Source organism: Oncorhynchus masou, chromosome 20 (genome assembly GCF_036934945.1).
Source record: "Oncorhynchus masou masou isolate Uvic2021 chromosome 20, UVic_Omas_1.1, whole genome shotgun sequence".
Lineage (NCBI taxonomy): Eukaryota > Metazoa > Chordata > Actinopteri > Salmoniformes > Salmonidae > Oncorhynchus > Oncorhynchus masou.
The window spans coordinates 278,504-292,626 of NC_088231.1; the positions used below are offsets into that span (position 1 = coordinate 278,504).

General features: G+C 41.5%; 1 protein-coding gene across 1 annotated transcript in view; it reads left to right on the plus strand.

The window, feature by feature from the left end:
* LOC135506644 (alkaline ceramidase 2-like) overlaps window positions 1-14,123 on the plus strand; it is a 32,354-nt gene that overhangs the window by 13,315 nt on the left and 4,916 nt on the right. Inside the window, exon 5 of the mRNA XM_064925962.1 lies at window positions 3,403-3,540. Within this exon, the coding sequence (XP_064782034.1) occupies window positions 3,403-3,540 (138 nt within the window). The remainder of the gene's footprint in view (window positions 1-3,402; window positions 3,541-14,123) is intronic.

Genomic DNA, 14,123 nt, shown 5'->3' on the forward strand with positions numbered 1-14,123 from the left:
CTCTATTCACAATGTTGCAGCTGCTCCCTTCAGGAAGAAGTCAGAGTTCCCAAAGTGAGGACTTCTCTAGGGCTACAGTGCCTTCAGAAAGTATTGATACCCCTTGACTTATTCCACATTTTGTTGTGTTAAGGGCTGTTGGATGACTGTATTACTGCAACACCGGCGGTCACGAGTCATGACGCCAGTCAAATTCCACGTGACCGACCTTTTATTCACTATATTTAGGCTTCTCCAAGCTCTGATGCTGCTGATGGTGATTAGTAGCCTACCAAACTATCTGGTACTCAGCACTCTGTCCCTCTAATCACTCTGACATCAATGTGATTGAAAATCGAATCAAATAATTTGATCCCCATTAGCTCATGTTGTGCAAGCTATGCAATTGCATGAAAAATCAGTGATGGCCTCTAAAAAGAGGAGAATCCCATCAACTTTCTATAGGCTAGGCCTACTATATTTATTTATTTATTTATTTCTCAACTTTCCTAATATTAAGCACATTGCTTCACTTTTCAACAGGAGTATAGCCTACCTGGCTGGCATGAAAACAAACAACGGTAAAAGCGTCCTCCATTTGCTATTTAAGAGCATGTTTTGAGCATGATAATGGTCAATTCTAAATCAAAACAAGTTTCACACATACAGTACCAGTCAAAAGTTTGGACACCGACTCATTCCATGGTTTTTCACTATTATTGTAGAATAATAGTGAAGACATCAAAACTATGAAATAACACATATGGGATCATGTAGTAACCAAAAAAGTCTTAAACAAATCAAAATATATTTGAGATTCTTCAAAGTAGCCACCATTTGCCCTGATGACAGCATTGCAAAGTCTTGGCATTCTCTCAACCAGCTTCATGAGGTAATCACCTGGAGAGCATTTCAATTAACAGGTGTGTCTTGTTAAAAGTTCATTTGTGGAATTTCTTTCCTTCATGAGTCTGAGTCAATCAGTTGTGACAGGGTTGGGGGGTATACAGAATATAGCCTTATTTGGTAAAATACCATATTATGGAAAGAACAGCTCAAATAAGTGAAGAGAAACAAAAGTCCATTACTTCGACTGACCTTCATGTCATAATCTGGAAAATTTCAAGAACTTTGAAAGTTTCTTCAAGTGCAGTCGTAAAAACCATATAGCGCTATGATGAAACTGGCTCTCATGAGGACCACCACCCAGAGTTGTCTCTGCTGCAGAGGATAAGTTCATTAGAGTTAACTGTACCTCAGATTGCAGCCAAATAAATGCTTCACAGAGTTCAAGTAACAGACACATCTCAACATCAACTGTTTAGAGGAGACTGCGTGAATCAGGCCTTCATGGTCGAATTGCTGCATAGAAACCACTGCTAAAGGACACGAATAATAAGAAGAGACTTGCTTGTGCCAAGAAACACGAGCAATGGACATGATCGGTGGAAATCTGTCATTTGGTCTGAGTCCAAATTCAAGATTTTTGTTTCCAACCGCCGTGTCTTTGTGAGACAGAGAATAGATAAACAGATGATCTCCGCATGTGTAGTTCCCACCGTGAAGCATGGAGAAGTTGTGGGGGGTGCTTTGCTGATGACACTGTCTGTGATTTATTTAGAATTCAAGGCACACTTAACCAGCATTGCTACCACAGAATCCTGCGGCAACATGCCATCCCATCTGGTTTGCGCTTAGTGGGACTATCATTTGTTTTACAACAGGACACTGACACAAAACACACCTCCAGACTGTGTAAGGACTATTTGACCAAGAAGGAGAGTGATTGATTGAGTGCTGCATCAGATGACCTGGCCTCCACAATCACCCGACCTCAACCCAATTGGGTTGAGCAGCCAACAAGTACTCAGCGGATGTGGGAACTCCTTCAAGACTGTTGGAAAAGCATTCCTCATGAAGCTGGTTTACTGAATGACAAGAGTGCAAAGCTGTCATCAAGGCAAATAAATGGTGGCTACTTTAAAGAGTCTTTTTTTAAAGTTAAAACTTTTGGTTACTACATGATTCCATATGATTTATTTCATCATTTGATGTCTTCATTATTATTCTACGATGTAGAAAATAGTGAAAATAAACACCCTAAAATCAGTTTGTCAACTTTCTACTGGTACTCTATAAATAAAAAATGTAAACTATATGTTGTGGATCAGTCCTCAGTTTTCTCCTATCACAAGCCATTAAACGTAACTGTTTTAACAACACCATTGGCCTCATGGTGAAATCACTGAGTGCGTTCCTTCCTCTCTGGCAACTGAGTTAGGAAGAACGCCTGTATCTTTGTAGTGACTGGGTGTATTGATACTAATTTCACTTTGGATTGTGTAACTTCACCATGCTCAAAAGGATAGTCAATATTCAAAAATGTATTATTTTTACCCATCTACCAATAGGTGCCAGAAGCATACCACCCTGCATCCCACTTTTATCTGAAGCTAAGCAGGGTTGGTCCTGGTCTGTCTCTGGGTGGCAGACTAGATGTTGCTGGAAGTGGTGTTGGAGAGGCACTCTTTCCTCTGGTCTAAAAAAAAACTACAAAAAACACTTTGGGGTGTTAACCTCGGTGGCCTGGCTAAATTCCCAATACCACCATGGCCACCTAATCGTTCCCAGCTTCCAATTGGCTCATTCATCCCCCCTTCCTCTCCCTTGTAATCTTTCCCCCTGTCATTGCTGTAAATGAGAACGTGTTCTCAGTCAACTTACCTGGTAAAATAAGGGTTAAATGAATGCAAATAAAAGGTGCCCTTTGCGACGCATTGAAAAACCTCTCTGGACCTTGTGGTTGAAACTGCATTTGAAATTCACTGATGTTGAATACTTGATTAATGACATTTCAGCTTTTCAGTTGTAATTAATTTATAAAAAAATCTAATAGCATAATTCCACTTTAACATTATGGGGTGTGTGTAGGCCAGTGACAATCTGAATTTTATCCATTTTAAATTCAGGCTGTAACACAACAAAATGTGGAAAAAGTCAAGGAGTGTGAGTACTTTCTGAAGGCACTGTTTGTCCTTCTTTGTAACCAAAGCCATCACATCTCTGAAATCCAGCCTGGTCTGGGCTTGCACTTTACTGAACTTTTTTGACCTACCATTGCACACTGCATTTTGATCCAGTGCATTTGGATTGATGTGAAGTGTTTCCTGTGTTGGTGGCTTTGGACGGGTATCCTGGCTAAACTGTCCTACATCAAAATAAAGGATTTTTCAAATCCTCAGATAAATTGCATCTATTTGAAACCTCAATATACAGCTGTTTGTTATTTTATACTGTTTTTCTGTTTGTGCACTATACTCTCATGTCGCACTCTTCCCAGTGCTCATCACATTCTAAATAAAGCAGATGCAGCTTTGCCAGTATGTTTTGCTCTGTGGTCATATAGGTATCTTTACCTTCCAGGTCAAGGTTCAAAGTGGTCATCGGCATCTTGTCCGGGATCACCACTGGTTTGGCCTTCGTTAAGCCCGTCATCAACTCGGTGTCTCTGATGACTCTGGGTATCCCCTGCACCGTTCTGCTCATTACTGAGCTCAAAAGGTGAGAATGATTCACTGTTTACTTCAACAGGTGAGTTATTAAGAACAAACACCAACAAATATCACATGCAATAGACTAGCTGGTACATCCTGTTGCAGAAGTGGGACCAAGTCACTATTATTCGAGTCACAAGCAAGTCTTAAGTCACAAGATCCATCTCACATCGAGTCCCAAGTAGAACAGGTCGAGTCAATTTCCCAGCCCCCGTCCCAACAGGAGGCATTTTGCCTCTTGGTAGGCCGTCATTGTATATAAGAATTTGTTCTTAACTGACTTGCCTAGTTAGAATGCACGACATGGACTTTTTTTTTTAAGAGCAAGTCAATTCAAGTCGAGCAAAGTTTTTTCAAGTCGTCTGAAGTCAAGTAAAAAATCAAATCTATACATGCGATGACTTGTTCAACTAAAAATCATTCTCTTTTTTCTTTTTATTGAGACTACCAGCCTTTTTCATTATTTTGTTTGTGTTCACACATTTTGATTAGGCAATTGTGAAATGGGGACCTTGTAGCAGTTATAAGGACATGAAATCAGCAGAAGGCAAGATAGGTTGATGGGAAAGTGCTATATCATACAAAATATACATTGGCAATAGCCCAAAATAAATAGCCTCTGTATCAGGCTTAACCTGCCCTATCTGGACAGACACCGGTAGAGAGCAAGATTGCAAAGCCTCCCCTTGGGAGACCAAATTGCTATATCCATACCATTTATACATGGAACAACAATTTGTATTTCACTAGCGACTCTGCCACAAAATGAGTGACAAAACATGGCCAGATAATTTCAAGTCATCAGTCTCAAGTCAAAGTCGAGTCCCGAGTCTTGAGACTCCAAGTCAAGTCTCAAGTCATCAATTTTGTGACTTGAGTCCACAAATCTGTCCTATTGTATGGGGCCTACAGCTAGTTGAGTTTGCTGTCCAGCTAAATTATGATTGAGAGCCTCCATAGATTAAATAATTTATGAATCCATTAAATAAGATGGCACATTGACATTGAGTTGTTAGTTCTCTCTGAGGGGCCTTATACTGTAGGCCTATGTAGAAACCGGGGTTGGTGTCAAGTCCATTCCAGGAAGAGCATTGAAATGTAATTCATTAATTGGAAAAAAAATCTTCTGGATATGAATGTCAATTCATATTGACTGGAATGTAATGGATCTGAATGAAAGAATACACCCTCAAATGTAAGGATCATTTTTTATAAAATAATTTGTGGCCTGTTGCTGAGTGAATGTGAAATAGATAGTATTCCAGGCGTCTGAATGTTTTGAAACTGTATCTAATGAGGCGGCCACAAGGTGTGTTTCGGTGTGTGTGCACATGCGATAGTGGACGTGTGTGGGTATGCACGCGAAAGCCGCAAAGTTGAGCCTCAGGGATAATGTCTTCCTCTCACTCGCATTGAAAATAGCGATTTGCCTCACTTTGCGGATTCTACATCAAAACCTTACCTCAAATAATATGATTTAGTGTTGGGTAATATGTAAGCATCAACAATTTCCGGTGTTTTACGAAAGTGACAAGTGTAATGTTATAGTGATGTCACAAGTTTTATGGCAAGTAAGCAACACATGAAGTGGACTCAATTTCCCAGGGAAAAGAGTTGTCATCCAGAGGCACGTATTTATTTCTAAACTAGGCACACTTGGTGACCTAAAACAGGTGTGGACTCTGGAGTTCAGTCTGCTTCTTGTTTCATGATACTGCTATCGTGACAACACTATGTTGTAGTGTAGTAATTTTCAACCAGTAATGGGCAACACTCAGTCAGTGTTAAGTACATTTCTAAATGTTTTTAGGTTAGAGTGTAATAGCAGTTAACACACAGAAAACCATTTAGACAGAAAACAAGTTAGTCACATTTTGGAGAGTCCACATTTTTGACTATGGTTATGTGTCACCTATTTTGCATGGTGTTACTTTGAGCCTTTTCAATAGTGTGTTGCTGTCAATGTTGAAGGAAATAACATTCTTCCAAATAGCAGCACAAAGGGCCATTCCTGTCATGTGCGCGTGTCGGTTTGTGTATATGCACCTGTGTGGAAGTGGGTGCATGATGTTTTTTCCTTTTCCTACAAGACTGACTCACTTAAAGCATTTAGCCTTGATTCATCCATTGTTCTACTTGTTTCTGATTCTTGACATAGCTCACACGGCCAGTCATTGATATTGTTGTTTTGTTTTCGTAGTTCTGCTAAATGGATGACAGTTCCTGCAGGAGACCCTTTGAAACATGGCCTGCTGCCTTCTAGTACATCACAATTGATTTTGTAACTCCGTTAACATTTCCCTCTTGTTTATCAACTGAGCCAATAGCTTAGCATCTTACCCACTCTCATTGAACTAAAACAGTTAGCGCTCTCATGTCAAAAGCTAAGTGCATTGTTTTTATTAACAATTTGAAGTCATTGTTCAGCATGAAGGACTTGTCATAACTCTCCTGTGACAATCTGAGGGATCAGGTTACAAGGGGGTCCGCTCTACAGCGTGCTCTCTCTCATAGACTAGAAAGTCGACTGTTTTATGGTCGGTCATAAAATATATTTTTTTTTTCAGTCTCGGTCCCTGCTTTGATGCACCTGTACTGACCTCGCATTCTGGATGATAGCGGGTGGTTGTTGTCCTTGATGATCTTTTATGGCCTTCCTGTGGCATCGGGTGGTGTAGGTGTCCTGGAGGGCAGGTAGTTTGCCCCCGGTGATGCGTTGTGCAGACCTCACTACCCTCTGGAGAGCCTTACGGTTGTGGGCGGAGCAGTTGCCGTACCAGGCGGTGATACAGCCCGACAGGATGCTCTCGATTATGCATCTGTAGAAGTTTGTGTGCTTTTGGTGACAAGCCGAATTTCTTCAGCCTCCTGAGGTTGAAGAGGCGCTGCTGCGGGCCCTAACCTCCTCCCTGTAGGCCGTCTTGATGATTGAGTTGGAGGCGTGCGTGGCCACGCTGTCGTGGGTGAACAGGGAGTACAGGAGAGGGCTCAGAACGCACCCTTGTGGGGCCCCAGTGTTGAGGATCAGTGGGGTGGAGATGTTACCTACCCTCACCACCTGGGGGCGGCCCGTCAGGAAGTCCAGTACCCAGTTGCACAGGGCGGGGTCGAGACCCAGGGTCTCGAGCTTGGTGACGAGTTTGAAGAGTACTATGGTGTTAAATGCTGAGCTGTAGTCGACGAACAGCATTCTCTAGGTATTCCTCTTGTCCAGATGGGTTAGGGCAGTGTGCAATGTGGTTGAGATTGCATTGTCTGTGGACCTATTTGGGCGGTAAGCAAAGTGGGTCTAGGGTGTCAGGTAGGGTGGAGGTGATATGGTCCTTGACTAGTCTCTCAAAGCACTTCATGATGACGGAAGTGAGTGCTACGGGGCGGTAGTCGTTTTGCTCAGTTACCTTAGCTTTCTTGGGAACAGGAACAATGGTGGCCCTCTTAAAGCATGTGAGAACAGCAAACTGGGATAGGGATTTATTGAATATGTCCGTAAACACACCAGCCAGCTGGTCTGCGCATGCTCTGAGGGCGTGGCTGGGGATGCCATCTGGGCCTGCAGCCTTGCGAGGGTTAACACGTTTAAATGTTTTACTCACCTCGGCTGCAGTGAAGGAGAGTCCGCATGTTTTGGTTGCGGGTCGTGTCAGTGGCACTGTATTGTCCTCAAAGCTGGCAAAAAAGTTAATTAGTCTGCCCGGGAGCAAGACATCCTGGTCCATGACTGAGCTGGTTTTCTTTTTGTAATCCGTGATTGACTGTAGACCCTGCCACATACCTCGTGTCTGAGCCGTTGAATTGCGATTCTACTTTGTTTCTATACTGACTCTTAGCATGTTTGATTGCCTTGCGGAGGGAATAGCTACACTGTTTGTATTCGGTCATGTTTCCGGTCACCTTGCCCTGATTTAAAAGCAGTGGTTCGCGCTTTCAGTTTCACGCGAATGCTGCCATCAATCCATGGTTTCTGGTTTGGGAATGTTTATCGTTGCTATGGGAACGACATCTTCAACGCACGTTCTAATGAACTCGCTCACCGAATCTGCGTATTCATCAATGTTGTTGTTTGACACAATACGAAACATATCCCAGTCCACGTGATGGAAGCAGTCTTGGAGCGTGGAATCAGATTGGTCGGACCAGCATTGAACAGATCTCAGCGCGGGAGCTTCTTGTTTTAGCTTCTGTCTGTAGGCAGGGAGCAACAAAATGGAGTTGTGGTCAGCTTTTCCGAAAGGAGAGCGGGGGAGGGCCTTATATGCGCCGCGGAAGTTAGAATGGCGATGTTCCAAGGTTTTGCCAGCCCTGGTTGCGCAATCGATATGCTGATACAATTTAGGGAGTCTTGTTTTCAGATTAGCCTTGTTAAAATCCCCAGCTACAATGAACGCAGCCTCAGGATATGTGGATTCCAGTTTGCAAAGAGTCAAATAAAGTTTGTTCAGAGCCATCGATGTGTCTGCTTGGGGGGGAATATATACGGCTGTGATTATAATCGAGAGAATTCCCTTGGTAGATAATGCAGTCGACATTTGATTGTGAGGAATTCTAAATCAGGTGAACAGAAGGACTTGAGTTCCTGTATGTTGTTATGACCACACCACGTCTCGTTAACCATAAAGCATACGCCCCCGCCCCTCTTCTTACCAGAAAGATGTTTGTTTCTGTCGGCGCGATGCGTGGAGAAACCAGCTGGCTGCACCGACTCCGATAGAGTCTCTCGAGTGAGCCATGTTTCCGTGAAGCAAAGAACATTACAGTCTCTGATGTCCCTCTGGAATGCTACCCTTGCTTGGATTTCATCAACCTTATTGTCAAGAGACTGGACATTGGCGAGAAGTATGCTAGGGAGTGGTGCCCGATGTGCCCGTCTCCGGAGTCTGACCAGAAGACCGCTTCGTTTCCCTCTTTTACAAAGTCGTTTTTTTGGGTCGCCGGCTGGGATCCATTCCGTTGTCCTGGGTGAAAGGCAGAACACAGGATCCGCTTCGCGAAAGTCATATTCTTGGTCGTACTGATGGTGAGTTGACGCTGCTCTTATATTCAGTAGTTCTTCTCAACTGTATAATGAAACCTAAGATGACCTGGGGTACCAATGTAAGAAATAACACGTAAAAAAACTGCATAATTTCCTAGGAACGCGAAGTGAGGCGGCCATCTCTGTCGGCGCCGGAAGTTGTGAAACATCTAAATATTGTGAAATGTATGTGTTTAAACATGAACCTATTTGTGAAAAGATGTGATGTTAACCTCTAGCGTCGAGCAATCCCGTATCCGGGAGTGTAATCATAGCCTCAAGCTCATTAGCATAACGCAAAGTTAACTATTCATAAAAATCGCAAATGAAATGAAAGAAATATTCACTCACAAGCTTAGCCTTTTGTTAACAACACTGTCATCTCAGATTTTCAAAATATGCTTTTCAACCATAGCAACACAATCATTTGTGTAAGTGGTATTGATAGCTAGCATAGCATTAGCCTAGCATTCAGCAGGCAACATTTTCACAAAAACAAGAAAAGCATTCAAATAAAATAATTTACCTTTGAAGAACTTCAGATGTTTTCAATGAGGAGACTCTCAGTTAGATAGAAAATGTTCAGTTTTTCCAAAAAGATTATTTGTGTAGGAGAAATCTGTTTTGTTCATCACGTTTGGCTAAGAAAAAAAAACAAATTCAATCATTACAACGCCAAACTTTTTTCCAAATTAACTCCATAATATCGACAGAAACATGGCAAACGTTGTTTAGAATCAATCCTCAAGGTGTTTTTCACATATCTATTCGATGATAAATCATTCGTGGCAGTTGTGTTTCTCCTCTGGAGACAATGGAAAAATGCATGCAGCTGGAGATTTACGCAATAATTTCGACGGAGGACACCAAGCGGGCACCTGGTAAATGTAGTCTCTTATGGCCAATCTTCCAATGATATGCCTACAAATACGTCACAATGCTGCAGACAGCTTGTGGAAACGACAAAGTGTAGGCTCATTCCTGACGCATTCACAGCCATATAAGGAGACATTGGAACACAGCGCCTTCAGAATCTGGGCCATTTCCTGTTTGAAATTTCATCTTGGTTTCGCCTGTAGCATCAGTTCTGTGGCACTCACAGATAATATCTTTGCAGTTTTGGAAACTTCAGAGTTTTCTTTCCAACGCTGTCAATTATATGCACAGTCGAGCATCTTTTCGTGACAAAATCTTGTTTAAAACGGGAACGTTTTTTTACCCAAAGATTAAAAGAGCGCCCCCTATATCGAAGTTAACCTTCTAAATGAGCGTATGGATTTTTATATAAAGATTAACTAGTCGATTGCCACCCCCCCCCGTGAGCCCAGACATCACATTAGGCGTCATAGAACCTCCCCTTCTTCCACAGTGTATAAAACCCACTTCCTACAAAATATACATTAAGTAATGGAACGCCAGGATGGAGTCCCCACATTGGAATGGCTACAATTCTATAGGCCACGGAGACCATACCGCGTATAGTGTTGGCTACACAGCTGGAAATGGTTAAACTCTGAGACTATCAAACACTACAGAATAAGAGCAAATCCTAGATGTAGAATTACTAGTCTGCAGCTAGAAATTACGTAAACCTAGGACGAGAATACCCACAACCCCCAAAACATCTAATCTAAGAACATGATACACCTGACGTATCCATTACAACAGACACTATCCAGAGCCAAGGAGAAAACTACAACCACGAAGGACATTGTGACTTCTGGGGAAGTTAACCAGAGACTCTGAACTGACTGCGATTCCAACAGAGAAGAAAATAATGACATACGGGCATAAATATATACATTGCAATTATTCTTGAATGAGTGGCCGTTCATGTGAAAAGGATTAGCATTTCAATTAATATAATTATCAACTGTGTGTAGTGAATCCATTTCTTTCCCACTCTCTCAGTCCCCACCCCTTTCCTTTGTCTACCAAGCAGTCATATTAGCTTCGTCAGCTAGAGACTTTTTCTTTGTATAATGTAGTAACCCAAATATCTACTTGTTTGTTTGTTGTGTAATTCTGTGTGGTTAGTTAGTAAATAAATAATTAAGCCAATTCTGTATAACTATCGCTGATTCATGATTTAGGCTAGGGTTTGTGCAGATATCTAAGGGGTTGCGACATTCAGTAATGAGAACTGATGAGGTAATAATTCATTAATAGAAGACTGTAATATTAAAATATCTGAAGCGTTATATTCGGAAAATTATAACTCTAAATCTCAACATTTTCCATGGTGCCCTGACTTCCTAGTGAATTAATGTTTACATGATTAGTTTAATCCCTTAATTAAACCTAGAGAACTGATTTGAAATGTCTTCACATTTAATGATAGTGACAGACTCATTTGTTATTCACGCAATACATTTCAAACCAATTTTTTTTATTTTCTTCATAATCTTGCTAAGTGGGTGAATTTTTTTATATTTTTAAATCACTGTAAATGCATGATTTGTGTTCTACGTATGTTTTATCATTGAGCCCAGTTTAGAATGGCCTCATCCTGAACTAAAGGAACATATAGGATCTCTGACTATTCCTGGTTGTAACTTCGGGGAAGCACTTGAAAAGGGAACTATTTAATATATGTGGTGCATTTTGCTTTGCTTCTATTATCTTTGCGTGCGCTTTCCTTTTTATACCTTGGGGTGAGAGTAGCTTCATCAGACAGACAGACTATTGAAAGCAGGTGCTTGCACACAGGTGTGGAATTATCTCCTCATGCTTAGTATATAGAAATGCTGACCAGACCCAGTTGTCCATTATTTTTGCTAGAAGAAGAGATCTCAGTGACTTTGAAAGAGGGTTGATTGTTGGGGCACGTTTGGCTGGAGCTTCAGTAACAAAGACAGCTCAACTTGCTGATGTTTCACTATGTCACCAGATCTCAACCAAATTGAACGCTTATGGGAGATTCTGGAGCGGCAGCTGAGACCAGCATTTTTCACCACCATCAACAAAGCACCAAATAATGGAATTTCCCGTGAAAGGATGGTGTTGCATCCCTCCAATAGAGTTCCAGAGACTTGTAGAATCTATTCCAAGGCGCATTGAAGCTGTTCTGGCTCGTGGTGGCCCAACTCCCTATTAAAACACTGTTGTATTTCCTTTATTTTGGCAGTTACCTGTAAGTAAGAGTTTACATCGCAATGGAGATTAGTCTTTTGTCTGCATTAATTGATTGGTACCTGTGTTGCTAGTAGGTGAGTGCACCAATAGAGATTGTGCACCAATATTGCATTTTTAAAAGCCTATTAAATTAAATTAAGTGCCCTTTAAAATTCAATAAATCAAAAATGTTATATGAACAAGGCAACAGTAAACATGTCGTCCCCCATGACTATCCATTATATTGACCAGATGCTCAAGTCGCTCTAACAATGAAAAGACATTTCTTAAAAAATGGAAGACAGTTAGCCTGGGTACCAGGCTCTTCAGCTGGTTAGTGTTGGGCCAGTAACCGAAATGTTGCTGGATCGAAACCTCGAGCCGACAAGGTAAAAATCTGTCGTTCTGCCCCAGAGCAAGGCAGTTAACCCACTGTTCCTCGAGTGCCGAAGACGTGGATGTCGATTAAGGTAGGCCACAGCACATCTCTGAGGGGTTGGGTTAAATGCGGAAGACACATTTCAGTTGTACAACTGACTAGGTATCCCCCTTTCCCTAAACCACACCCTGTACTTCGGCTCTTCCTCTCTGATGTGACTCACAAATTTCAGTTAATTACCATAGTTCCTGCCTTGTGCCAATCAGTGCAATTTTGTAAATGACGAATCTCTATGGCGAGATGCATCGTTCACCAAGTTTGGTCAAAATTGGGTCAGGGCTGTTTGAGTTTGCGTGTAAGGATGGACGGATGGAGGGACAAAGTACAAAAAAATCTGCATTTTGGCATGTCACCTTGTGCACTCTCTGACTTCTAGGAGGATTTTAACTCACTTACTCCCCAGATTTCTCGGTTTTCATCATCTTTGGAAAACCCTAGTTATTTTGTTGCTTTGAAAAAGTAATTTATGAAGATTTATAATTTTATTTCATGTGATTTAGGGACTAATTTTTATGTTAAAAAAAACATGTCCCTCATTTTAAGATCAACCCTGTTCTATGAACTGAACTCTCATTTGAATACATTTTTTATTTGAACCTTTATTTAACTAGGCAAGTCAGTTAACAACAAAATCTTATTTTACAATGATGGTCTACCCTGGCCAAGCCCTAACCTGGATGACACTGGGCCAATTGTGCACCGCCCTATGGGACTCCCAATCACAGCAGCCAGGGATAGAACCAGGGTCTGTAGTGACCCCTCTAGCACTGAAATGCAGTGCCTTAGACCGCTGTGCCACTCAGGAGCCCAATATGGTGTTACTATTACAAAAATAAATATATCTTAACAAACAAACTTGCATTCAATTGCCCCTCCCCTGTTGCACACAACCAGCTTCCATTCCCCCTGTCACAAGGGGATTTATGGCTGATTTATGGCCTGTTACGCTCCACCCTGTTACTTTATTTGGCACTTAATACTCAATTACTATAGGCCTATTTTAACTTCTTCAGACGGGAAAACAATTGTTTTATTTTTTATGTTATGAAGTTGAAAATGTGCACTTCATGACAATGTTAAAATCAAGTGTATTTTTTTCAACAAGTTACACTCATTTTGTGGAACGACCCCATTGTCATTTCATTACCAATAGTCCCTGTGTTTTTTTTAACATGCGTATGTCTCCTTCAAGCTCGAAGTTGCATCGAAATGTGCTGATATGATTTAATAGTTCTACCATAGTTCTTCTGACATTCTATTTCCTGACACTCTTTGTCCCTTCTCTTTATTTTTGCACTTCCTCTTTCACTGCTTGTTCTCTTGTGCATGCGTTTCCCCTTCTCTATGCTTAATTAGCCAGATGCACAGACTAGGGCTGGGCGATATGAACAAATCCATATCGCAATAAATTACCTGAATTGATGCGATAAATAGAACAATTTTATAGCATTAATATGCACCACAGTTTCAAAAAAAATGTATTATCCTTTAAACTACTACTACAAGTTTTATGGTTGTGGCCATCAAATGTCCCATTAACTGTCACCCATATTAGCAAACTTCACATTTCTCTAGTACAGCCTACTTTTTGTAATGAACGATATCAGCAAAATGCCTGCGATAAGTGGTCGGTGTTGAGGATTTAATGTTTTCTCGTCCCAGTACAGACCACGTCACGACACGGCCCATCGCCACACTTCATTTCCCGTCAGGCCGAGTCGCCCGTCAATGTGACATGAGACTGAGGCTCAGTTAAATACTGCTCATGCAGTGTGTGTATTTGTAAATGGCAGTACACAACTACTGTCTGACTGACTGAATTGGAAGCATTTACCTGAGGGGAGTCTACCTGCTTGTTATTATTTTTATACCAGATTCAAAATCTGTATAGGGATTTTAGTTGACTATGGCGGCAGGTAGCCTAGTGGTTAAGAGCAACAGGCAAGTAACCAGAAAGTTGCTGGTTTGGATCCCCAAACAGACGAGGTGAAAAATCCCTTGAGCAACACACTTAACGCTAATTGCT